General features: G+C 41.2%; 1 protein-coding gene across 1 annotated transcript in view; it reads right to left on the bottom strand.

The window, feature by feature from the left end:
• POC1B (POC1 centriolar protein B) overlaps positions 1-21,643 on the bottom strand; it is a 39,866-nt gene extending 18,223 nt beyond the window's left edge. The window contains exons 1-10 of the mRNA XM_063134701.1: positions 21,509-21,643; positions 19,771-19,855; positions 17,559-17,730; positions 16,660-16,839; positions 15,355-15,462; positions 14,829-14,944; positions 7,590-7,723; positions 3,834-3,902; positions 3,174-3,326; positions 728-820 (exon numbers count right to left, since the gene is read on the bottom strand). Coding sequence (XP_062990771.1) covers positions 728-820; positions 3,174-3,326; positions 3,834-3,902; positions 7,590-7,723; positions 14,829-14,944; positions 15,355-15,462; positions 16,660-16,839; positions 17,559-17,730; positions 19,771-19,855; positions 21,509-21,523 — 1,125 coding nt within the window. The 5' untranslated portion in view covers positions 21,524-21,643. The remainder of the gene's footprint in view (positions 1-727; positions 821-3,173; positions 3,327-3,833; positions 3,903-7,589; positions 7,724-14,828; positions 14,945-15,354; positions 15,463-16,659; positions 16,840-17,558; positions 17,731-19,770; positions 19,856-21,508) is intronic.
• Between the last annotated feature and the right edge of the window lie 5,966 nt (positions 21,644-27,609).

Raw genomic sequence — 27,609 nt, 5'->3', positions numbered from 1 at the left:
CACTAGAAAAACATTGAATTCAACAATAATTAAAAAGCTGGCACTTGGTACATATATAGCCTGACACAATGATTTCTAAAGAGTCTGAAAATGGGAAAATTTTACATCTGAAAATTACTGAGAAGCAAAACCTGGGTTGAAATAGTGGAGGATGAAAACCATTCAAACAAAAACGTAGGGAAAGTCTCTCAGTGCAACTTAAGATTTAAAGAGTAAGCTGGCTGAAGCTAAAGCAGAAGTGGGAAACCTCTTTCGGCTCACGAACCAAATTCAATTTCGGAAAAGCTCTTGGGGACTGCATTCCAGTGATGGGCAGAGCCAAAGGGAATTGGAGGGTGTGTGTGGTGGTGGGGTGACACAAAAAATACCAGCATATTTTAGCACAAAACTCTTACTACCAGTTAGTAAGCTTTGGGAGAGGCATTTCAATCTTATAGAATTGGAAAAAACTGCACAAAACCAGGGAAACTAACAAAAAAATGGCAGACAATTGGCAGTCATGGGGAAGGAGATGGGGACATGTGCATCTGAGGAATTCTGGAAGGCTAAATTTCACCTCTGGGAGGGCTGGATTTGGCCTGCGGGTCTGAGGCCTCCCACTCAGGCGCAAAAGCTGTGTGGAAACAAGCTAGCCAAGAGAATCCTAATTTGCCTACAGTATTTTTAATTGCTCTGGAGAAAACACTTGGTTTATATACAGTGTGCCATTTTCCTTTGAAAAACTTACCGGAGATACTGGTGAAACAGAAGACGAAGAACTAACATCTACAACAGGAGGATCAAAAGTTTGCATATCTGTTACGTCATAGCTAGGATTTATCTGTTGAAAATTAGATTTGAGGTTATTATTAAAATGGGTATAGTATTGAACCCTCAAAAGACTACATGTGATAAGATAATATACCTCTTGGCAAACTATTAAATACCATATTTCAGTAAGATATTTAGTACTGCTTAGTGACGCTTAATACACACCTTTGCATCTCTACTTTGTTCATATTGTTTAGATTATGCCTAGATAACTGGGCATAATTATGTCCTTAGACTAATGTGTTCTTTAAATTTTTTTGCACAGGACTAAAAGCAATATTCTCAATACAGCAATGCAACATCCAGATAATCCTTGGACGATGCCCTGAAAATAATATCTGGATCCTGCACTGATGAACATTTAGAGGCACTTTACACACAAGCAGATCACGTGGAAAGAGGCAATAATAATGAGTGCTGGGGAAAGTGGGCCTCGTGATGATAAATGAAAAAGAGCGGTAGACTTTATGTTGCATCTAGAGCAGAAACAAATCTTGGTGAAGTGTATCTAAATAATTAATTCAAGCCATGCTTAGGCCAACTTCTAGGCCAAAATAGCTACCATCATAAAAAATAAAACAAAGAATGCTAAAACCACAAACAATTCACTTAAATTTATATAGAAAGTGAACAGATCAGCCATAGTAAAGTCATGGCACTGATATATTCCTTTGCCCAGTGAAAACCTTTGAAAAGCTTGCTGGAATAAATGTTGGAATATCAACAACTATGTGCACATGTACATCTTCTTAGGAACTGAGTTTTGCAACAGGAGGGAAACTGTTTAGAAGGCCCCGCTCTCCCATCACTGTTTAACTTCTCTTATGGACGGGATTTTAAGCAAGGCCCCATAAGCAGACCTTGGCAAGTGGGGGAACAGGGAATGGGGTTCTATAAAGGGCTTAAAAATAATATAGTAATTTGAATGGAAACAGTTGCTATGTGGAATCTATTGCAGTAACGGTGAATAACAGCCAAACAGGGTGAATGTGCTCCTGCTATTTGTCAGAAGAGGGGCTGTGGCATTCTGTACCAGCTGATGCCCATGAGCTGCATGCCACTCCTGAACTAAAGTATTTCAACTCTCTCTTCCATGGGACAGTATTAAAAATGATTTCACAAAACTGCAATGCTAACTTCCTCAGGTAATCCTTCGATTAAAACTGTAAAATTACTCCTGATCCTGCACCACACTCGATGGCCTTCCAACTCTACTATTCTATGACTCTATGTATTGTCCTGACTAGATGGAAAGGACAGAGTGGGGTGTGCCACTTCCAATATTTAAAAATGTATTCAATCTGAAAATCCTATTTCATACTGGGCTGGTTTCCACCATTCAAACTGTTCTTATATTTTAGTGCCACCTAGTGTAAAGTTAGAAGTTTGTTCACTGAAGAAAAAATATTGGTTTAAAATGCCTATGAACAGCAGGTACAACTGTAATATCTATTTGAATACCGTATTATGCATAGTGATACAATGCATGTGACATGGTCTGGATTGAAGAACCACATGACTGGCCATCAGTGGGCAGGACCCAGTGTTGTCCATCTGTGCGTGGGGCCCATCACTGCTCTTGTTCTGTGCATGGCCAGCCCCGCCAACTCCATCACGCAAGCAGCACCCACAGCTTGCGTGATGGAGCTTTAGCACTTCTGGAGATAATCCCCGGAACTAGTTGGGAGGCATATAAATGTTCCAATATTTCAACACCTTTGCATATGCAGGGCTCCACAAATACAAGGTATTATTCATTACATATAGTGAACTGCTTGCCAGTCCCAGAAAAATAGTTCTTGTATCCTATGTACTAAGAGTACTCATTCTCCTTATGTAGCCAAAACAGAGTATCCAAACACAAGTGAGATATGTTAGTACTGCATGCTGAGTAACTATTGTGGAAACAACAGAAAGGAGTAGTCTGGAAAAGGGCATAACTATCTGTCTGGAACCTTGGACAGAAGCCCCCCGACTGTGGAATGATCTTCCCGATGAGGCTTGCCTGGCGCCAACATTGTTATCTTTTCAGGCGCCAGGTCAAGACTTTTCTCTTCTCCCAGGCATTTAACAGCATTTAACAACGCTAAGTTTGTCTTTTAACGGACCCCAGAACTGTTGTTTTTAAATGGATACTGTTGTTTTTATACTGTTGTTTTTACGTTTCTGATGGTTTTTACATTTTGTATACTTTTTAATGTTTACTGTTTTTAACTTTTGTAAACCGCCCAGAGAGCTTCGGTATATAAATGTAATAAATAAATAAATAAATAAATATTGCAATATTTTACTGAAAGCCACATTTGTAGACAACTATTTGTTAATTCATAAATAATTTAATGTTAGAAGCCATAATAGTTTACCTCAATTGACTGCGATTTTCCATCGTGGCGATGCGGCGAGCGAGGATAAATATCAAGAAGGTGAGGAGGCTCATCAACATGTATTTTTTGCATATAATTTTTAAGAACTTTTTTATATTCAAATTCATCAAAAATAGTCTTCCACAGCAGTACCTGTAAGAAGTCATAACTATATATCTGCTCATGTTCAACTCATACTTTAAAAATGGCAGTCATTCTATTTAAGCAGGAAGGCATCCTAAATTATTCAATTACAAGCAAGATTAACCTAGCAAGGACTTTGTGACAAGGTTTGGACAACTTGCAGGGCCAACTGATGCTAGGTTGCTTATGCAACTCCCACTGGGTGTCGTGCAAACCTGACGAACACAGGTTATGCAAGAGCTAAACAACCCTTGTATAACTCATGCTTGCTAGGTTCATACGACACAACAACCTCTGAGCAGAGGCTGCATATTCAAAATGGCAGACACACACACACACACACACACACACAGCAGCCATTCCTCCCCTCCACCCTGGTGGAAGACATGCAGAGAAGGCTCAAATTACAATAATTTTAACAAGATTTTTGAGAAACTGTTAACAAAGAGAGTCATGTTTGCTTGGAGCACCTAATGAGAAATGTTTTATGTTAATAATTCAAAACATTTAACAAACCTGTCCATCCGTACCTCCAGAGGCAAATGTTTCCCCACCTTTTGAAAAGGCGACAGAGAGGACAGGCCCCTAGTTAAAAAAAGAAAAGAAAAGAAAAGAAAAAGAATGTTCACTTTTTTACAAAAACAGCTTAGTGCTTTTCTTCTGTGTATTTTTTTCTCCTGCTCCCACTTAGCGATCTTTACATTTCTTACTTCTTTTCATTCCTACTCATTTCAATAGGTAATTTCAAAGCAAAAATTGGGTTTTTTTGGTTCATACTGCATATGCTACAAGAAGGAATGTCCACTCCAAGTCGCTCCATTTGTAATACTATGCAGTATATATTGAGGCAATACAGAAGACTGTTCATAAAAGACAATATTAAAACCTTTCAGGAGCCCTTTGTCCCTTTTAAGCCCAAATAGAGAGTGTGTGGTGTTCATTATCTCATCCACTTTGAACCAGGAATGGAGATAGAATGAAATTCTGCAGGACTTCAAAGCCGAAATAGAACTAAGCAAGTCTGCACAAAAACTTGGGAATGAAATAAATATGTTGACAACATCCAACTCCATCTTTCCTATTCATCCAACTCAGTGTGGGTAGTCTCAGGACTGTTTTAACTGAGCAAGTACGACTCATCTCTGTGTACACTAGCTGCATCCACATGGTATATGTTCATCTTTTGAGTTCTATATAGGCTAGTAAGTGTGACAGACATTAAAAAAAATACCAACACCAACAGACCACACAGCAAAGGCAAGACTGATGCAATCCAGAAGCCATGCAAAAGTATGCAGTAGCAGTCAGGACAACATTGTGTGTGGCCACACAGTGAAGACAATCAGCTCCTGCTCGGATGAAATCACGGTGCAACAAGACTATGACTGCCGTGTGGTGCTTGGTAAACAGAAATGACCATGATAGCCTGGCTATACTGATGGGTTTGGAAGTTAGAAACAGGATTTATGATCCAGTTCATAAAGTTTATATGCATTGAATTTGTGATCCAGTTTATAAAAAATGCTTCCAAAATTTTAAGATCCTCAGGATCTTCTATCAGTACTGCCATCAGAGGCACGTTTGGTTGAGGACACAAGACAGGACCTTCTAGGTGGGTACTCCCAAGCTTTGGAACTCGCTGTTGAGGAAGGCTAGGTTAGCCCCCATCTAACCTAGCCTTCTACTGGCAGGCAAAAGCATTTTTATTCAGGCAGGCCTTTGGCATTGAAGATGGTCTGTTGATGAAGGGGTTATTAATTGGTTGGTGCTGTTTATTTCTTTTATTTTGATGTTCGCAATTGTATTTTTAACTAGTTTTTGATATGTTTGAAGTAACATTTTGTTTATAATCTGATTTTATTGTTAGCCACCTTGAACACCATCTTTTGGAGGAAAGGCGGATATAAATTGTATAATATTTTAACTGTTTTAATGTATTTTATTGCTGTAAGGCACCTTGGGAAGGCTTCTACCCTGAAAGGCAGCCAAGAAATATTTTCAATAAAATAAATAAACAAATAAATAAATGTCACATGCAGACATTGATGGAGCCAGCCAACTCTGTAATTTCCTTGTTTAAAGTTATAGATTGTTTTAAACCACGAGATGTTCATGGATTGCTCTTGGCATACCTGCTCCTGAAGATTAAAGACAAGCCATCCCATTAAAAAGTCAGGGATCCCAACTCCTAGGCAAGGGGAGGGGGCGTAGCTCAGTGGTAGAAGCACTGCCTTGCATGTAAAAGGTCCAGGTTCAATCCCTGGCATCTCCAAGCAGGGCTAGAAAAGAATCCTGCCTGAAACCCCTGACAGCCAATGATTGGGTTAACATGACACACTAACCCATGATGGGTTGTTTTCTGGAACAATTCATGATAGGTTAAGCATGTCATCTGTGAGCTGTTTTTCCCACCCCTGGTGGCTTGCTTCCCCCAAACACCCCATCCTGAAACTCACGCAGTAGGGCCTGTCATGATTCCAAGCATTCCCGCTGAGATGTGACACAGTAAAGGTCTCTGTGCAATCCACAAAGCTTTATTCAGTAGTCACCTCAACACACCTGAAGGCAGTATGAATGCTAGGAGCTATCTTCTAATCTATCTTAATTAGCCTAACAAAGCAAGGCATTTGTCTATCAACTAAATGGACAGTTTCTCAGTGTGCCTGATAGGCTTTTACTGGAGCCCTCTGTGGCATTACCCACATTTCTATTCACTTAGTCTGCGTGAGTATGTCTAGGGAGTACGGAACGTTGGACTGAGTGGGTGTGGCTGGTGATGCTGTGGAAAAGGGGGAGGAGTATATATATGGGGGAGCTGAGTGGTCTGAGGTGTTTGGTTGGTGATTGGGTTTGGAGGGTAGATGTGATTTCTTGTCAGTTGTGTGAGGAGTGAGTGAAAATAAGATCATAGGGACTAAGGATTTTTATTATCAGATTGTTTACTACCAGTATTCTTAAGAACAGGCAGGACTGCAATATAATTCGAAGGAACTAAGAACTGTAAACAATAAACATTTTATTTATTTTGCTACCATAAAACCACGTGTCAGTTTGGCTGTGTCTCATGCTCTATTCGTTTATAAATAAACACATTACATTAAACCTTCAGCCTGCTATATTCACAGAAAAGCCTTTTCCAAATCTCCTTACCTTTTCCCTCTGCTATAAGGGAAAGGTTATACTTTTCTTTTTACCCCTTCCTCAGGTATTTAAGTGGTGGTGCTTAGCCTGAGGGAGGTGTGCATGTCAAAGCCTTGTGTGTGAGGTTGTGTTGCACCCTCCTTCAGGGAAGGTCTTCAAGCTGTAGCCTCTGCCGTGTGGCTAGTCTAGCAGACTGTCTCCTACCTCCTCTCAACTCTGCCAACTTGACTCTGGCAGACGCTGGGATCTGTCAATTCCGATGCTCCCTCCCTGTCCAACGAAGACTGAGTTTCCAGAGAGGGGGAGAAAGGGAAGATGATCTGAGAGCCCAGGTCTCCTATTCGATAAGCTCCTGGGAAGATTCCTCCTTGACTGCTGGAGAGCCTTGGAAAAATTCCTCCCCAGCTTCCTATCTCGGCTGGTCGTCTTCTTCAGCCTCCAAGGCCGATTCAGGAACCGCACCAGGGAGACTAGACCTGATCCTAACACCCATTTTACCTATGGTAGGTTAGTGTGTCATCTGTCATGCCTACATGGGTTATGGAGATTGCCTATGGAGCTGCTCGGTAAGAGTGGTCAAAATGCTGCTGCTGCACCACTGGTTCCGATCTGCCCAGTAAGAGGCTGCACTGCCCACTCCATTCCCTTTGCTGCTCGACTCCTCCCACTCCCTCCTTCAGTGATGTGGTCACCGAAGTTGTAAAGTTGCTTTCATTCGCACAGTGTGTAATTGGCAGAGTAACATCATCATCATCATCATCATTATTATTTATTACATTTATATAACGCCCCATAGCCGAAGAGTAACCTTGAGCAAAGTTGTTTCCTCCCACATTCAGCTCTGTCTCTGACTCCAAAGTATTTTCACCTCCCTTTTTGTGAGGTTTCCACAATTTCACCTGCAGTTAAATCCTCACTTTTTCATGGAAAAGCTAAGTTGCAAAATTATCCAGTCGTGCATGTTGTGCATAGGGAATTATTTCATTTTATCACAATGTATGAAGTAAAACAGAAACTATCATTAATGCCACAAATACACCAATTGGACACATAATATATACAGCATTTGCAACTGGTGTACTCATAGCACAAATACATAGTCAAAGAATTGAAGAGATAACAATATGTTACCTCATGTCCATGAAGAGTATACAAAAGTCTTCCTCCTAAAAGATCCAAAATCTTGAGGGTACCATCACTAGAGGCTGTGATGAGATAGTTACCAGAAGGATGGAAAGATGTGTAGTTAACACCAGCTCTGTGAACTGATTTAAGTAAAAGTAATTCAGATTTTGTTGCAAAAAATAGGAGACAGCAGTATCTTTTTAAACTAACAGCACAGTCCTAAGCATTGTTTATTCAGAAGTGTTTCCTTGTTTTCAATGGGATTTACTTCCAGGTAAGCAAGCATAGGATGGAAGCTTAAGGCTGATTAGTTTCTTAAATGCAGTTCATTCTCAAATGAGCAACACTTTTTGTTTTAGTTTTTAACTAGCCTTAAAGCGATTTTTGACCTGCCCAATCTCTAACCATTCTGACCCATTGCTAGTCTCTTATCCCTATAGCTCCTGATCAACTGTCTTTCTTTTAGTATTGGACTCAGTTTAGAAGACTAAGGGCCTTGCTAGACCTACCTGATAATCAGGTGGGGAGAAGGGGTGAGGCTGCGCTGCAGCTAGCGCGGGCCGTCGCCCCTAGCTAGATGTAACACGCGACAGGGTAAGGGAAAGCCCCGTCGTGTCGGCCATTTTTTTTTAACCTTAAAGGGGCCATGTGCACAGGAGCGCACCAACAAAAGGGTGTCTTTTTTAAAAACAAAATAAAGGGTTCCCCGCTCCCCCTGATTTCCCCCCAACAATGTCTGATGCCCCCCTCCTGCTCGCTCACCCGTCCGCCCCCACTCACTTGCCCATCCCCCACTCTCCATGTCCGCCCCCCCCGCTCACTCGCCCGCCCGTCCCCGACTCACCATGCCCCCTCCACCCCCCCAGCCGTGATCTCCCCACCCTGGCCCCGTTCTTCTTCCCCCCTCCCCAATCTCCTTGCCCTGGCCCCGTTCTTCTTCCCCCATCCCCGATCTCCTTGCCCTGGCCCCGTTCTCCCCCCCGACCCCGATCTCCTTGCCCTGGCCCCATTCTTCTCCTCCCCCTGACCCCGATCTCCTTGCCCTGGCCCCATTCTTCTCCTCCCCCTGACCCCGATCTCCTTGCCCTGGCCCTGTTCTTCTTCCCCCCGACCCCAATCTCCTTCTTCTCCTCCCCCTGATCTCCTTGCCCTGGCCCTGTTCTTCTCCCCCCCCGTCTCCAATCTTCTTGCCCTGGCCCCGTTCTTCTTCCCCCCCCCCCAATCTCCTTGCCCTGGCCCTGTTCTTCCCCCCCTGTCTCCAATCTCCTTGCCCTGGCCCCATTCTTCTTCCCCCCCGCCATCCCCTATCTCTTTGCCCTGGCCCCGTTCTTCTCCCCCCCCATCCCTGATCTCCTTGCCCTGGCCCCGTTCTTCTTCCCCCCCGTCCCCGATCTCCTTGCCCTGGCCCCGTTCTTCCCCCCCATCCCCGATCTCCTTGCCCTGGCCCCGTTCTTCTTCCCCGCCATCCCTGATCTCTTTGCCCTGGCCCCGTTCTTCTTTCCCCCGTCCCTGATCTCCTTGCCTTGGCCCCATTCATCTTCCCCCCCATCCGTCGTGTCTGATGCCTCCTCCGCACCCCCGTCCGTGATCTCCCCCCCAGCTCCGCTCTCCCCCCCATCTCCCCCCCATGATTTTACACCCCCCCGGCCCGATGGGCACAGCGCTCCTTTGGCTCAGCCCGGGGCTGCGGAAAAACCGGGCCACAAGTGGATCCGGTTATCCCGAGTCAAGGGAGGGTTTAGCCTGGTCTGACCCCGGGCTCCGTGTGTCATCTGCACGCACAGGGGTGAGCCGGGCTAAACCCTCGTCTAGCAACGGCCTGACACTCTTCTTTGAAGATATATATCTTGCTATCTTTCATTTGCAGCAGGTTCAAATACCACTTTTCCTGTTCTCTCAACATTACTCTTTTCTGTTAAGTAACATTTTTTAGGATTTAAAAAACAACCTCCTTCTTTAATATCTACAATTACAGCAGCATAAACAATAGGCCACAAAGTCAGGCGTCTTCTGCTTTAGAAAATGACAAATTCAGCCTGTAAGGAACTGCTTGAGTCAGGAATCCTATGCTCCACTGAATGTGTTGATCCCCTGACTTCAGCAAGATTAATTACATATAAATAGGTACAGAATTGCATACAAGGATGTTAACAGTTGCACTGGCTCTACGGAATGAAAAACATGCCAACTAATATGTTAAAATACTAAACTGAGAGAGTTATAAGACATTACCACCTAAGATAGAGGTGAAGAACGTGAGCCCCATGATTCACACCAGTGAATCCCATCCAAAAGCAATAGGCCAGTCGCAACTTCATATGACCAGATCAGTCCAAGATACCCAGGGGTAGGCTTGGAACACTCACAAATTATCTTTAAAGCCCTGCAGAAGGTACAGAGCTACTTTGCTCCCAGGCACACAAGGCGGCCTCAGGGGAGGAGATGGTTCCTTTTCTGCTATACTTCAGGGTATGTCTCCAGATCTTGCTGCTGAATTCTTAAGCACTACAAGTACTCAGGGAAGATTGTTAGAATTTACAGCTCATTTAACTCCAATTAAGAAAAGACTACAGAAAATAGCAGACCATTGGAAAAGTGTGTATGTGTGTGGGGGGGGGGGAACTGCCAATGAAGTCCCCAAAACAGCTAAATGTTTGCCAAAACAACAACAACAACAACACCCACAATGTCAAGAAAATTTCTAAGGGAAAAAAGGAACAGTATACTAAAATTGATGATTTGGTAAATTGTGGTTGCAGGATAAATGCTTGTTTGAAACTTTCTGAAACACATGGAAGGATCTGATATGGAGAGATTTCAACAAGAATGGCAACTGACAATACTCCTAATGCCTTATTAACTGAATGAGTCCTTTAGTTAAGCCCTTTTGGACAGCAGAATGGGCAACAGCAGAGTGACAACATGGTTCAATTTATGATTACCAAAACGAAGCCCTTTTATTAAATCTGTCTCATGATGATACAGAGTGACATGATGATACCAGGATCATAATATCCAAGAATGTTAGAATCAGCTAGCAGAAACTGTGCCGCAGGAGCAAACAAAAAGAGGTGACCACCATATTCAGGGAAACTAGAATTAAATATTCTTGGGGGTTTTCCCTTTCACCTTCAGATAATACAGAATTAACATATTTCATATAATATTAGTGAAGGAGGTTTTTCAATTTCTGAAATAATTGAATCACCTATCCTTTATAGGAGAAGATTCCTGGGTCAGAAGAATCAGTCTTTGGAAACTGAGAAAGAAGAGGCTGAAAATTGGACCCCAGTAACAGCCAAATGCAAGAAGAACAGAACATGGAAACATATCAATATCGTATATATTATATTTTCTAGGCTATGCTCAAACCATCTTCTTTACTAGTGGTGATTAGAGCTACACTTTTTTGCTGCCATCTTGTGGCTTAAAGTAGCAATGCCACTCAGTTCTAATAAGGGGAACTATAATTATCTTTAAACCTGCATCATGACTGAAGCTGCAAAACACTTTGTCAGAAAGGAACGGTTTGCTAAAATGATTAAAGCAATATATACTTCAAACTGTGACAAGAATGTACAACAATGGTTCTGTTACTGATTTTGCAAAATCGTGTTACTACTTGGTTATAAGATTTTTAAAAAGTTCCTGCTTTTTTCTTATGATAGAAACAGTATGCAGACTATAAAGACATGTCACTTAGGGTGGCTGAATAGAATATTTCACTGAATAGAATATTTCACTGGAAAAAGTCAAAGTGTTGCCCTGGCTGAAAATTGTGTATTGCTCCAGGAAGATCTCAGTCTTTTGTAGAATGTTAAAAACAAACAAACTATTTAAACAAAATATACAAGGAAAGTGAGTGAGCCTGTGTGGGAGAAGAAAACCTATACATCTAGCATATACATTTAGGAAAAGAATCTTCACAGGGAATTAGTATGTTTTCCTCTCACAGAGTCCTCGTTTTAAACCCCTCAGAAAAAACCTTGCATAGCTGAAAAACCTTTAGAAAGTAGTTGCAGAAATCTCTTTAGATATTCCTACACTACAGTAGACATTTGCACTAGATAATCACCATCTATGATTATTTTGCAGTCTACTAAATATTTTTTGTGTGATTCCACAGCATCCTTTAATAGCTTGGAAGAAGTCAGCTTGCAAGTGAGTGCTAGATAAATTTTTTTTATCCTGTTGTACCTTCTCCTTAATATTCCACCACAATACCATAATAAGAAAATCCAACATCAATATTTTGGGAAAAAAGATAAAAAAGGAAAGAAAGGTTGCTCTGACAGCTAAAAAAAATAGGAGTTTCTAAAAAAAAGAAAACTTTTAAGAACTTAGAACTAAGCACTTTTTCTCAGTACATGCCAAAGAAAACTGAAACTTTTAGTGTCTGATTAACCCTGAAACAACAAGATAAAAAATAATTAAATTACTAACTTAAAAAACAACACAAAATACTATTTTGTTCATGCATTTCACCAAATCTCCAAGGAACATAGGCTGGAATAGCATTATTTCCTAATGGGATGAGTTATCTGAGCAGTTAAAAAAATCTTTCAAGCTCTCACTGGATTTAGTAAAAGCCTTTTTATGAAATATTTTCTTTACCTCCAAACTATCAACTTATTTGAAATGTTGCTGTAGAATTTAAGTATCAATAGGCTAAGAGGCATGAATATAGAGTTCCACAGAAATATGCTATGCAGCATGTGTGAATCACATAAATCTGGGCAGCAGAGCAGAGGCTGCATGCACACACAGGACGTTAGGAAAGACAGTGTGGAGAGTTGCCCAACTATAAATTCCTTGGTATAACCCAGGGATGGACAACTTAATTCACAAGGCCACATCAGCAAAACGAAGTGTGATGGCTAATGTGAACATCTATTCTCTACTTTTTTTTTCTCCTGCCCTTCCACGCAAAAACATTTGGAATCCACAAATTTGCTCTGGAAAGTGTGACACATTTCTGTATTTCCCGAGTTTAAATTTAGAGAAGAGGATGAAAAGTTTGTCCCTCCAACTATACTATGGCTTGGAGGCACTAAGACCTTCCCAAAGCTCAGTGCAATATAGGGAAGCCCCCACCTCCTTCCTGGCCTTGGAGCCCACTGGTAAAGCAAAAACCAAAACAAAGCTAGAGAGGCCCTTCTGAGAGTGAGCAGCTACTGCAAAGCAAGACAGAGAGAGAAAGAGAAAGAGAGGCTGGGTGGGAGCCACACTTAAGGTGACTGGGAACCACAAGTGGCCATTGGGCCTTGCAATGAAGACCACTGGTCTAAGACACTTAAGTAAGGATTATCCCATTTTATTCCCATACATCCTGCGAGGAGGAAAATCAGACTGAGATGCTGTGATTTGCCCAAGGCCACAAAGTGAGCTTAAGGGCTGAACAGGAATTTGAATTTTATTATGTATTTATTACATTTCTATAATGCCCCATAGCTGAAGCTCTCTGGTCACTGTGATCATCATAGTTTTCAATCAATAGCAGTAGTGTAGAGTGGCCTTCTTTTCAGATCCATTCATTGTTACAGGCATCTTCATTAATATGGGTCTAAAAAGGAAACCGTATCTGCACTTTGATCTTGATCAAACGTCTTAGATAGAGATGTAAAATTTCCAGAAATTTGGACGCCATGGAAAAAAAAACGTTTTTCCCAGGTTTTTTGGGAAAAAAACGTAAATTTTTGGGAAAATTGAAATAATGCAATATTAGCACTTTTTACAGATTGAAAGTCACTTTGAACATAAAATGTAATTATGTCCAAGTTGGTTTGGCATAAAATTATTACATGTGGTATATTAAAACTAGTGTATTCAAACAATTATTACAAATTTAATTTTGTTGTTACTGTTTTTTGGTAACAAATGGAGCTACAAGCTCCTGAACTGTTAGGAACACTTGAACAGTAAGGAACCTCTTTGGTTCTGCCGGTTTATGAGGAGCAGGCAAAAAACAATTTCTGTAAACCGCCCAGAGAGCCCTGGCTATGGGGCGGTATATAAGTGAAATAAATAAATAAATAAATAAACAATTTAAAAAAAACAACAACTGAAGAAACCACCAACATTAGTAACAAAGAAAATTATTTATGTCTCCGCTAGTCCTCCAGTGTCAAGACATAAAGCCCCCATTCCCATAAAAAGAACTGAGAAAAATGGGGGGGAGGGGACACCAAAATTCAATGAATATGCATGAAATTTAATCAGACTAATTTTCTGACCTATAGCTATCAGTATTAGTTTCAGTCTCTGCTTCCATGGAAGTGTCCCCTAGAAGCAGAACTGCATCTTCCTCTTGCATTTGAGAGTTGTAGTCTCAGTTTGCAACCTAGGACTTGCTTGTCCTTGGTGCACAGACACTGTAATAATCTGATACTATACAGTTTTTAGAAATCATTTGGAGAAGTAAATATCTGAACACCTTATCTTAAACATTTTATTCATCATGCTAAAATAAAACATCCCGTAATCTGTTTTTTCTTCATTTTTTTCAATTTTTTGGGAAAAAAACAAAAAAGGCTTCGGAAAAAACCAGGAAAAAAACGTTTTTTTCCCTGAATTTTTCCGGATTTTTTCCGGGCCTTCACATCTCTAGTCTCATAAGGGCGCAATCCTACACACTTTTAGACAGAAGAAAGCCCACAATTCCCAGCATGCCTTAAACAGTCAGGCTGCCTGGGGTATGCTGAGAATTGTAGGACTTTATTCTGTCTAAAGATGCATAGGATTGTGGCATAAAATGACACACTGAACTGCTGTTTCTCCTTAAGAAGACTGAGGTCAATAAAAAGCTCATACTGATTAAATGAGACTTATCATTACCAATAAAATAATTTATTACGATTTAGATGTGAAAGAACAACATAAATGGAAGATAAACAAAACTCTTTAAAGATAGCTATATTTTCCATACATTAATTAAGTTGACCGCTTTCAAAATACTCTTTCTAACCTTTGGAATTTATACAGTGTTTTCTAATGCTGGAAATGACAGATATGCATTATTTCTATAATAATTAGGCGATCTGTGATATAGGCCTGCTTTAATAAGCCCACATTAAAGATGGACCAAGGATGAAAAAAATAATGTCTTACTTAGTAACACCCAGTGAATTTGCAGAACTGGTAACAGAGGCTTCAAGATCGTTTTTAGTTATTAAGATTGCTGCTAGCTTTTAGAGAAATTACGAGAGAGAGGGAGATTTAGTCATTTTGAGCTGCCTACACATTTACCTTGGTGATGCTGCAATAATTTGTTTATTCGAATGTCCCATATCTTCACTGTGTGATCAGAACCTGCGCAAGCTATGCATGTACCATCAGGATTGAAGTCTACATAGTTCGCAAATCTACAACGGAGAATTATAAATATTTTATTTTATTTTTTTATTATTGCATCTATATCCTGCCCTTTTTCCTCCATGGAACCCAAGGCGGCATACATAACCTTCCTCTTCTCCATTTTATCCTCAAAACAACAACCCTGTGAGGTAGGTTGGGCTGAGAGTCTGTGCCCAGTGGGTTTCCATGGCCAAGGGGGGACTAGAACCCAGATCGCCCGACTCCCAGTCTGACACTTTAGCCACTACACCACACTGTCTCTCAGGACCAGCAACACAACCTCTTTTCAGGCAGTTATAACATATCTCCAAAATGAATGACAACAGTTTTACCACTCTCTTATAACCTCCTGCCAATACAACTGTTGATAAAAGTTGCTAAAACATTTTTGCTTTTTTCTTATATTAATAGTGCTTACCCATCATAGTCTATTATACTATCAATGCATATCTTATTTCTCAAATCCCAAATTTTAACAGTTTTATCTTCACTGGAAGATACTATTAATCTTCCATCTGGTGAGTATCTAGAAAGGAAAGAAATGTGTTTTTGTAAAAACAAACAAACAAACAAGCTCCTCATTACAATAAAAACTAATCTACATCTTAACAAATAGCGTCCAAATCAATGTCAGTATGTTGACATAGTTACCATCTTATCCTGAACAGAACACTAGTATTCTTCTCTGCCTTTCAATATTCTCTTCTGTCCTATTCTTTAGGACGAAAGTGCCCAATGCTATGCTGGGAGTGAGGGAGCGAAAGAAGGGGAAGAAGGGAGGGAGAGAGAAGAAAGGGGCTGGAAGGAGACCTCCAGTGGGGACCTTCAAGGTGCCCACAAAGCATTCCACTCCATGCTTACTTCAACAAAAATGGTTTTAATTTTAATAAACTTGAAAAATGTTAGGACTCCAGATTCTCCTTCTTGTTTCTGAACCTACTGCTGATCAGTGGTTGAGTGGGCAGGAAGAGAAGGAAAAACTTTGTCTGCCCTCTTTGCTCTCCTTGGCTCCCAGCCTCTTCCCCTTCTTTCTCTCCCTCACTCCCAGCTTCACTGTTTCTGTCCTCACAAATTTCCTCACTTTCTCTCCTTTCTGCCTTGCTGGTTTTCCCTTACTCCCAGTCCCCAGCCTCACTATTTCTCACACCTCTTTACCTCACTGTTTCTCCTACCCCTAGCCTTGTTCTTTGTCCTGCTACTTTTCCCTTTGTCCTCCCAGCCCTTAGCCTTGCTATTTTTACATCCCTGCCCTCCTTCCATGATGGAACTCAAAGTGGTGTTCATAGGATTCCCAGGCAGCCTCCCGCCCAGGCTCTGACGAGGCATAAATCTACTTAACTTCAGTCAAGTTTTTAAAGTTATTTTTATTTATTACATTTATATCCCGCCCCTTTCCCCCCTTTAGGAACCCAAGGTGGTGTACATAATCCTCCTCCTCTCCATTTTATCTTCACAACAACCCTCTGAGGTAGGCTGGGCCGAGAGTCTGTGACTGCAAGCTTCCATGGCCGAGTGGGGACTAAAACCTGGATCTCCCGACTCCCAGTCCAACACACTAACCACTACACCACACTGGCTCTCAAGTTGGTGTAACATGTGCCTTCAGTCCATGCCCTGGGGCCAACATGTGAAGTGATCTTTAAAAAGGAAAATATCTGCTAGCTAGAAGGACAAAAGAAGCCAGTTTTTCAGAATCGAGATGGTAAAGCATACAAACACGCACTTGGCACAGCGCACCCAGTGTGTGTGCTGGGATAAGGTGAACAAAAGGCGTTGGCTGTAGACACTCCACACTTTTACTGACTTGTCATTGGATGCAGTAGCTAGAAACTGACTATCATGAGAGAAGTTCACACTGCGAACTGGTGCAGTATGGCCTTTTAACGGCGTGGATTCACCATGACTGTAAATTAAAACAAAAAAAAATCAAATGCATTAACTCAACAATAACATAATCAAAACCAATTAAAATATTACAGTTAATCCACTTTCCCCTCAACTTTACTGTTGAAACCTAGTTTGTATTCTCAAAGGGAGAGCCCTCATTGCTTCACTGCCCTGGCATGCCTCTGTGCAAAACCTGAGAACTTTTGCTCAAAAAACAGGTCTGGTTAGTTCTAGTTAGAAATCTACTGGGAAAAGAAATGATAGCTACTGCTCCTCGACCCAGAAACAAATGTGAGATAGAGAGCTAGTGCCGACATAGCCTAAGCATTTCCCAGAAGTACGTTATGCCCTTCTTGTTTAGGCTTATAGACCATATAGAATAATTATTTGGGTTATTTCTTGATTAGAACCCAGTTTATAATTCTGATGTTATTTTTGTAGCATTGTTCACCACTCCAAATCCCTGTGTATAGTGAGGATGCAGCAGGTAAGAATTCAAGTTACATTTTCAAGTATCTTAAGGACACCAGCTTGATACCAAACAATACACCTATGACAAACAGTGAGGAAAAGCATTCTTTGTGACAAAAATATCTTCAACACAGGAAAATTCTGTAGAGGAAGAACAAGAAATATTTCCATTTACACATCCTACTAGAAGAAGCAATAAAATGTCCTAAGCCCAACATAATTCAAACAAACAACCAGAAATGTTTAATTTTCAGTAATACTTACATACAAGGAATCCATAACCTAGCTGTTCTGTCTTGAGAAGCAGATGCCAGCAAGTGCCCATCTGGTGAAAACTGTACACTGGTTACACCTTCTAAATGACCCACAAATCTGAAGGCTTTGCAGTTTGGCCTCAAATTCCATATCATAAGAAATCTATCCAAAGAAGAGGTGGCTGGCAAGAAAGAAAAATAAAGCTATAAAAATATAAATGCAGTATTGTTTCCACCCTTATTCTAAGACAGATCAGTTTTTAATCTGACATAGAAGTCAAAGGTTTCATTTACTTTTATTACCAGTTTCATGAGCTACTGTAGAAATAAGACATAGGCCCAGTTTGGATGTCACAGCAACCTAGGTTGTTGTTTTTTTAAAAAAAAAACTGAGTTGTGAACAAAGTAGGAGTGAGTTAGCATGCTAGTTTAACTATGGGTTGTCTGTCCCCCCAACAACCCAGAAATCCTTGTTTGTACATCATTCTTAACAACCCAGGAGTGGAACATGCCTGGATTGTTTATCCCTAGTGAGAACAAGTTACGCAGTGGAAATCAGCATGCTCCCACTTCCTTCGCAACAACCCAGGGTCTAAAAAACAACAACCTTGGGTTATTGTGATATGCAAACATGGACAAAAATTAACATATAAATAAAGTCATTTTAGTTTGTTATCTAAGACAATAATTTCATAGCAAGTTCAATAACATAACTAAATACATTGCCTATTTAGTCCTTAGAAGAATGGAAATGGGCGCATAAAAATGCTTAAATAAATAAAATAAATAAATATAAGCAAGATGTTGAATTCTGTGGGGCTTACTCCCAAGTATACAGAGGCATGCACTGCAGAATGACAATCCTACACATCCTTAGAAATAAGCCCAACTGAAATAAGTGAAACTTATACGTGTCATCAGTAAGGTCAAATTTAAATGTAATAAGTAAAAAAATAAAAAAAATAAAAATTAAGGAATGCATTGTAACAGCACTCAAATATTATGTGTACTGCCTCGAGAACCACACTGAAAAAGATGTGGACCCTATGCCATATTCTAGGGTCTCTTTTGTCACGAATACACTCTCTCTCTCATGAGCCATTATACATAAATAAAAATCACATACAAAACCCACAATATCCCCTATGAGTCTTCCTGAACTTGCCTCATCCATAAAATCTGTAGTTCAGGAAACATTATGTTCATCATACTACCCAGGCTAAAAAATGTAGTCTGTTATTTCCTTTAGTTAAGAACCTGTACACTGCTGTTCTGTCTTTTGATAAGGAAACCATGTTCTGGATCCACTGGAAATGTTCAAAATGCTCTTTGCAGGAAACAAGCTGGACTCATATTGCAGTATTCCAAACAATTAAAGTACAGAAGAGCCCCTAGACAAAAAATCTGCTATCTGTGGAGTACCTGTGGTCCAATCAAGGCAAGAGTTATCCTCCTATCACATTTCACTCCTACCTCAACTACACTGGATCTCTACTAATTTTTTTTTAAGTTTTAAAGGGAGGAGCGCACAGGAGCGCACCAATGATAAAGGTAAGGGTTTTTTTTTAAAGGGTTCCTCGTTCCCCCCTGGCTCTGATGTGTTCCCCCCTCTCCCCATGGTTCTGTTCCCCCCCGCCCACGATCCCGCAATCTCCGTTTCCCCCCCGCCCGTGATCTCCGTTCCCCCCCGCCTGCGATCCCCCCCCGCGACCTCCGTTTCCCCCATCCCCCCGGCTTCGATTGCCCCCCCCCCATCTCCCCACCCTGCCCTGATAGCTGTAGTGCTCCTGCGGAGCGGTGCGCGTTGTCTGCTGCTTTTCCCAGCTACTCACGAGTAAATGCGGTAGCCGGGGAAAGGGCAGAACGGACTACACACCTGTGCTCTCGAGACCGCGGGAAATACCAGGCCACAAGTAGTGTTGGTTACCCCAGGGCCAGGGAGGTTTGACCCCTGCCTGAGCCCAGGATCCCCTGTGCGTCATCTGGACACACAGGGACGAGCCTGGGCCTCGCACCCGGCTAACCCCTAGTCTAGCAAAGGCCCAAATATTATTTGGAGCCACAGACTGAGCCCTCATGCCTTGGGTTTGCAATTTCCTGCTGGTAGAACTTCAATAAATAACCCTGCAAAAGAAAGCTGGTGGAGGGCTTTTTGTCTATGAAGGTTTCAATATGTGACCATGCAAATAATTTGTTCATATAGACTTCAAAGAATGACTCACCAAGTGCTTTAGTAGTTGGATTGAAGTCAATACAAGTGACTGCATCTTTGTGGCCATTAAAATGACGGATCAAGATAGGATCCTCCTAGTAGAAATCAATAAATGAAAAGCCACAATAAATCTTCTAGACTTTAAACTGCTCCAAGACTCTCTCATAGATTATAGTGTTGTTATAGTTTTATGTGTAAATTACTAATTCATGATGGCCTTTGAAATCTTTGCTTTGTACAATTTGACCCTAAACTTTTTTTGGGAATGTTATCTTATGTAAAGCTACAAGCCTAACACTATGCCCACTTACCTGGGAGTAAGCCCCATTAAGCTCAAGGGGTCTTACTTCTGAGTAGACATGTATAGGACTCTAAACATGTATTTAGACTTCCATGTATTTGGAAGTCCTGCCCTGTGAAGAACTAACATTCTGGCTGTTGTGACAGACATTCCAGGTCGGGGTTATTTCCTCCAAGACATGCCCACAGATTCAGAAGCAAAGAGGTAACTGGAACATCAGAGGGGGAGAGAGGGACTTGTGTACACTTTTGCTCTCCCTAGTAACTCCTGTATATTGTTTTGTATTTTAAATATATTGTAAAGCGTCTCAGTGAAGCCTATACTCCTACTTGCCTTTCCAATGTGACATTTCTGTCTGCTTCCCAGCACAATAGAGACAAAACCATCTCAACATATGAACAAACAAGAGGAGCTGGAGCTGCATTTCTACTGCAGTGCATACTAGAATGGCACTATCTCATTCTTTGGATTTGACTTATTGGCCACTTGGCTACTGATTCAGCGAGGCTTTGTGGCTTTCCCCCCTGCATAAATTCCACCATTGTGCATAGATTGCTTCAACCATTTCTCATGATCACATACTATGACTGAATGGTGATGTGCAAACTTGTGCTCATGAAGAACAATTCATATGGTGATTTTACCATCCCAAACTCAATAAATTTGTAATTATTGTCTGAATAGATCAGAACTACACTCAGCAACTGATACTGTATTTAACCTGAACAAGCCCAGAAACACAGGACACTATAGAACAAAACCCAAACTGTCAAGAAAGCAAATTTCCTGTCAAGAATACACACAGTGGAGATTCTATTCACATGTTCGGAAATTAAGCATACATTTCTATCAGTAAAATAAACTTTAGATCAATAATTTTACTAAGGAATGAAAGAAATAACTATGCTGGGAATCTTACAGAAAGGATTAAAGAAAAACTACATTCCACCCGGCTTTCATTATTTCCAGACATTTTACACCCGCAGCCTTTCTATAAAGGTGTTTTTATAACATAGTTTTTAGAAATCACTTCGTGGGCAGGTTGGGAGGCTCCGAGCAGCTGCTCCGTCGCAGGCGGCGAACCGAGACTAGGGCCACAGCTAGACCTCAGGTTTATCCTGGGATCATCCAGGGTTCGCCCCTGCCTGAGCACTGGATCCCCCGTGTGTCACCTACATGAACAGGTTTGACCCCTGGAAGATCCAGGGATAAACCTTAGGTCTAGCTATGGCCTAAGAAGCCTCACGGTTCCCAGGACTGCAGCCTCGGGACCCTCCACCGCCCTTCCCCGTGTTATCGGGGCGCCTGGGCAGGCACACGAGGGAACGACGACGGGAAAGGGGAACAACAACATCCCGGGTGGCCCCGCGGCCCGACCTCCCCACCAGCGACACAGGCAGGGCCCCCGTCGCGTCGGTCTCCAGGGTCTCGCCCGCCCTGCGCCTACCAGAGCCGCCGCCATCAGTATCCCGGGCAACTCTTTTCACTCCGCCAGCTTCCACGGCCCGGTCAAAACCCCCGCGCTCCAGGCCATCTCAGTCGAGCGCCGACCTCGCCTCCAGAGCACGGACGGCCGTTGAGCTGAGGGGAGGAGGTTACGCTAGAAGGCAAGGAGGAGCAGGAAAGTCAGGCTACGCACCGCCCCCTTTCAAAGCCCAGCTCGTGGATCGATGCCATCGGCGTTCGATACTCTCTTAAAAGGCTGCAGAGTGCCGGAAAAGAGGAGGCTGTTGCCTAGCAACGGCGCGCGTCGCGGAGGTTCTATCTGGGGTTGCGGAAGGAGGGGCAAGGGGAACGTCCCTTCCCCGAGGAGCGGAGAGCCGGGGCGGGTGCAGATAGGGCCGCCGAGACCTGTCGAAATGGGATTTGAGCGAGCGCGTTTGGGTCAGAACAGCGCGCAGAGAAACGTCACAAGATGCTGGAACCAAAACAAACAAACAAACAAACAAACAAATCGTTGTAAAAAAGCCTAACTCTTTTCAGACTGTTCTTCAGGGGACTGTAAAATAATACAAGAAAGCACAGTACTAAAATAGCATAGAATTTCAGCAATAAAGAACAAAATATTTAGATTACACACACACTGCAGATAGGCTTGTGCATGCTTATGAAAAACGACTGCAGAAATGCCTGTAATCATGTCTCCTACTAAATTCCACTGGCGCCTCGGGAAAGCGTTCAGACGCAATTTTTAATTCTCTCTGCTAGAGAAGTGTTTTTCAGACTGGAAAAGCAACCAGCGCTCTGGGGTCAAAGGACGTAGATGTAGGTAACTGGCACGGGTTGTACTTCTTGCCATAGTAGGTTCCAGAGGAGTAGCCCTCCTAAGATCCCCGATGAAGTTGGAATGCTGTAATGTTTTTAAACTTTTTAAAAAACAAGGTGTTACGTTTTTATTGTTTTGAACTGTTCCCCACGTTGATGCCTTTATCTTTTTATTTTAAGCAAATAACTATAAATAAAATACCTGTGTTAGCCTGTTTATGGCACTTTAAAGACCAATATATTTATTCTGGCATCAGCTTTTATACTGTGTTTTTATACTGATGTTTGTTTTATACTTTGAATTGTTTCCATGATTTTAACTTTTGTGAACCATCCAGAGAGCTTCAGCTATTGGGCAATATAGAAATGCAATAAATAAATAAATATTGGCTACTCCACCACATGCATGAAACATTTACCTCAGCTTGGCAGATCTAGATACATGTGGTGGGTTTTCGACCAGAGGAGGGTGACTGTGGCCCTCCAGATGTTTTGGCCTATAACTCCCATGATCTCTCACCATTGGCTATACAAAAACTTAGGAACAGTGGTTATTACTTGAACCATTGCATTTCAATTCCAGTTAACCTCACTGTTTACAATCAACATCCCTTCCCAAGCATGACTATATAGATTTGCCAACTTAATTCTTCATGCAACTGATCAAGGGGATGGTGTCCACAAAAGCTGGCACCAGAATAAAATTATTCATCTTTAACATCACACAATACTTTTGGTTGTCTTAGCAAGTAGTAAAGCAGTGTCTCAGTTTCACCACTTTGTGCTGCTAGACAGGCAGGGAGAGTATAATTTCTCTGGGCTCACTCAAAAACAATTTGCCCCGTGCAGAAAAAAAAGTTAAGAGTAATAATAAAAACAGAACAAATACAAACAAAGCTTGTGTACAGGGACTTCCCCAGTGGTGGTATCAGGGCAAGACTTTGGTCCTACTCAGAAAGCGCATCAGGGCTGTGTATGTGGACAGCAGCAAACATAGCAGGGCTGATTTACCACATTTTGAAGTAATATTACCATCAAGAGAGCCTCTCCCCTATGAGACCATCAAAGGCTGGTCTAGAATTAAATCACTGTCCAAATGGACTTCCCTTCTCCCGCAATAAATACTTCAGCTGTCTGCAAAGGTACCAAACAAGAAAAGAAAAGAACCCACCTTGATCCATGCTGGCTGAAAACTGAAATTAGCTTAAAAACTGCAATTGTGACCCATTGACTTAGTATAAGAATTGCTTCCTATTTTGTTTTATGTTCAAGTACACTTATATCTCCAAGCAGAGTACCTAGTGTGTATCATCTACAACTATAAGTTAGGCAGAAATTGAACAGAAAATAATCAACTGCTGAGTTTTCTGGAACAGAAGCTGTGTTAGCAAAAAAGGAGGCAACACTCTTCTCCAAATTCTACCCACCATTATTTGATAATATATAATTAACTCACGTTTTCCAAAATTAGTTGGTAGAGGCAACTGTGGGGAGCATGTTTTCTGAAGGAACAAGCATTTTGATATCATAAAAAAGTGATAGCAACTGAGCCTTGCTTCAGGTAACATTAAGGCATAATTTTGACATGACAAGTTCTGCTTTCTCTTTTTTATTTTTGTTTAGTTCTGCCCAATGAACTGAATTGTTATTAGCCTCCTTGACTGTCTTGCCAATTGGAAAACTGGACTTAAACATTTTAATAAATGGTCTTCTACTTAAAATAACCATAATATTAGCAATATACCCCAAATCTATATCTGTAGTTCCCAGGTCTTTTATTCGAAGAAGCCGAAACCCTAAGTATGCATGTTAGTAAATATCCTCAAGTAGTGAAATTTACCACACCTGATTATAAACATAGTTTTCAGGAGTGTTGTTGTTGCTGTTAAAATCTAATTCAATGTAAAGTTTTCAACTTTAAAATCTGACATTTTAAAAGGGAGCTGGTTCATTAATACTGAACAAAACACTTGAAGTAAAAAACAACAACCTTCCAACTCTCCACCGAATTAAGAGACATACATATCCATGAAATATGCTTCCCTTTCATGAAAACCAAAATCTGGAGGAAACAAACTGTCCACAATCCTCCTGCATGATTTAGGGAGGTATTTATCCCACTTTCTCCATATTCTCACCTTCCATTTTGCATCTGTACTGAAATCTTAAAAAAAAAAAAAAAAAAAAAGGAGGCTGCTCAGAGTGGTCCAGTGCTTAGACTGGGTCCAGAGAAAGTCAGGATGCTTGGAACCCCCCTTATGAGTAAAGGGCACCAGAGAGCATACAAATTCAGGTGATGATGATGATTCCACCCCATAACCGAAGCTGTCTGGGCACTTTACAAACATTACAACATTGAACATTAAAAAACAATGTACAAAATTTAAAAAGCATAAAACCAGACAATATCCATTTAAAACAACTATTCTGGGGTCAGATAAAAACTCTACATATGCTGTTAAATGCCTGGGAGAAGAGAAAAGTCTTGACCTGGCGCTGAAAAGATAACAATGTTGGTGCCAGGCAAGCCTTGTTGGGGAGATAGTTCCAGAATTTGGGGGCCACCACTGAAAAGGCCCTTTCCCTTGTTGCCATCCTCTGAGCTTCCCTCGGAGTAGGTACCCAGAGGAGGACCTTAGACGTTGAGCATAGTGTACATGTCGGGAGAGGCGTCCCATCAGGTATTGTGGTTCCAAGCCATGTATAACAGTATTCAGTGTACAACAGTATTAATCCAAGAAGTTTTCAAAATGCAGTAGTTCTGTTCAAGAACATCCCATTCACATCCAACCCACTAGGAATTTTGATAGTGTTCCAAACCATAACATTGAACCTTGACTCTTAGGTGAAAATTAGGAGGCATGAGATGACTCCCAGTTTTCATTACCCTGTATTAAGCGTCTTGATAGTCTTCAAAAGATTGTTCTCAGCAGCTCCATATATAAGATACAGTGAGAAAGCAGTTCAGCAGGCAGTTTTTTCAGTATTCCATGCAATTAGAAGGTAGCAAAATTTATGTAAACTCCCACCATGGAATTCCCACTGTATTATTCAGCATAAGGTCTTGAATGTATGGCTGTATTTCCTCCTGAGGCCAATGGGACTGGGAGAGAAATTAACAAATAATATCTACGCTATATTGAGCAGACTCTAGGTTTAAGTGTGTTTCATAATATTTCTAAACCAGAAGGAGTTCCTGTGGCACATTATAAAGACTTAACATTTATTGTGGCACATACTTTCATGGAGCCCATTTTGATGTTGTTCTCAGCTGGCAGGTCACACACATAGGTAGGTCCTTATTGTAACTAAGCCAAATTACATGCTGTTGAAATAATCTCATATTCTTTCCTTGTTACCCATGCATCCATTCCCCTTCCACAGTTGTTTCCTTGTGACTATTTTAGCCCTTTGAGGTAGGGGGATCTGTCGTACCTGTAAAGCACTCTGTACGTAGATGGTGCTACATAAAATCATCATCATTGCCAGAACACAATGAAATACAAGAATTCATGTGATGCTTAAAAGTATACAAGCCAAGCACAGCAACCCTTCACAAGGACACTGTTATTAGTGTTACAATTCTTTCTAGCTGTTCCTTTGAAGTTCTTTGCTTGGAGAATGATGACTTCTGGATCAGCACCAGAGTGCCCAGGGAGACTGGGAAATTCTTACAGTAGGTTGTGAAATTGTCCCAATTTTGATGTTAAATCTGTCCATTTATTTTTCTGCATAGATTGGCTTATTTAACCTATATAAAACAGAAGGGCATTGTCGCTAGGTGATGGAATATCACACTGGAAGATGAATAGGTGAATAAGGTCCTGATGTTATGGCTGATACTAGATCCCATTTCATTTCCTTAGCACATATGGGGACACTTGGCTTCCAAGTTTGTTGCAGATTTAAGTTCCTGAATTTCTGTGTTTATTCAGGTGGCTGTCACAGCTGTTGAGTATTTCTAGTGTGCCGTTCATTTCCCTCTACATCTCTATCTGGAAAAATCCATATTACAGTACCATGTTGCAATGTGGCCACTATGGCTATTCAAGTAGTATCTTAAATTGGTTAGTTTAGGCAAAATTATACACCAACATGCTAATGAAATTTGCTCAGGTGCACCACCTAGTGTCCATATTACAGCTAACTTAATGCTCTTTTCATAATCTATTCGTAGTTCTCAGAATGTCTTCGCTTTAGCAAATTTCAGATTTCTGAAAATGAAATACAGGCAACTTATTAAGTATCCAAATGCTTAGGAAAAAACCCTCACCACACCAAGTTTTGGTGGGTTTAGAAGAACTACCATTACTATCCAACCTAGCTTCTGCTTTATTCACATTTGTTCAGATACCTGGGATTTAATTGTCACTATCAATACTTCCCTTTCTTTGTATCACTTGACATGCCAGCTACTGAACCCTAAAATAATTAGCCTGGTAGTAAGCCTATATGCACCAGTTGCTGGTAACATGGGCTGTTGCACCACGTCCTGCTTGTGGGTTCCAGATCGACAGCTGGTTGACCACTGTGTGAACAGAGTGCTAGACTAGATGGAACCTTGCTCTGATCCAGCATGGCTCTTCTTATGTTCTTACATGGGCATGAGTCAAGATGTGCATCTGAGATATTTGTATCCTGCCTTTCAGCAAAGCTAACATTTGTACTTGCAAGGCCAGGACCAGTGTTTCAAACAAGTCTCATGAAGTCAAATATACTCTATATCAGAAAATGGGAGCCAGTTAACTGCTGAATAGCTGAAAAGCCATACTAAAGATTGAAAACATGCAGACAGATCTGCTTAAGTGTGTATCGAGCATACCCACTGGATTTTTATCCCACTTTTGAGCTGAAGTGGTTCACAATTTTGTAAGCTACACTTAAAATAAATAAACCTAACCCAGCTGGAGCAGGAGCCTGGTTGTTCTACATCTGCCTGCCTGCCTGCCTGCTTCTCTCTGTCTGCATTTGAGCTAACCCTGCCAAATCACTATCTTAAAATGCCATACCATTTTCAGACTTCAGATTTCATTCTTGGTGAAGCTACCTTTTAATAGCTTTTGATGCAGACTAGTAATTCATTTCTGATGTAATTTGTTGCATATTCACAATACTGGTATACCAAATAATGATGAAGAAACTAGAGGAACCTGTGTTCAAAGGCCATTATTGCTATAGATTTCCACCATTTGCAATTAAGTACTCTGGATAATAAACCAATTAAACAATATCCTTGTATAATGAAAACAGATCAACTTCTACATTTTGTAAATGTTTGCAGCA

Source organism: Elgaria multicarinata, chromosome 9 (assembly GCF_023053635.1).
Source record: "Elgaria multicarinata webbii isolate HBS135686 ecotype San Diego chromosome 9, rElgMul1.1.pri, whole genome shotgun sequence".
Taxonomy (NCBI): domain Eukaryota; kingdom Metazoa; phylum Chordata; class Lepidosauria; order Squamata; family Anguidae; genus Elgaria; species Elgaria multicarinata.
Note: the sequence above shows the minus strand (reverse complement) of the source record. Positions and strands in the feature narration are given on the sequence as shown.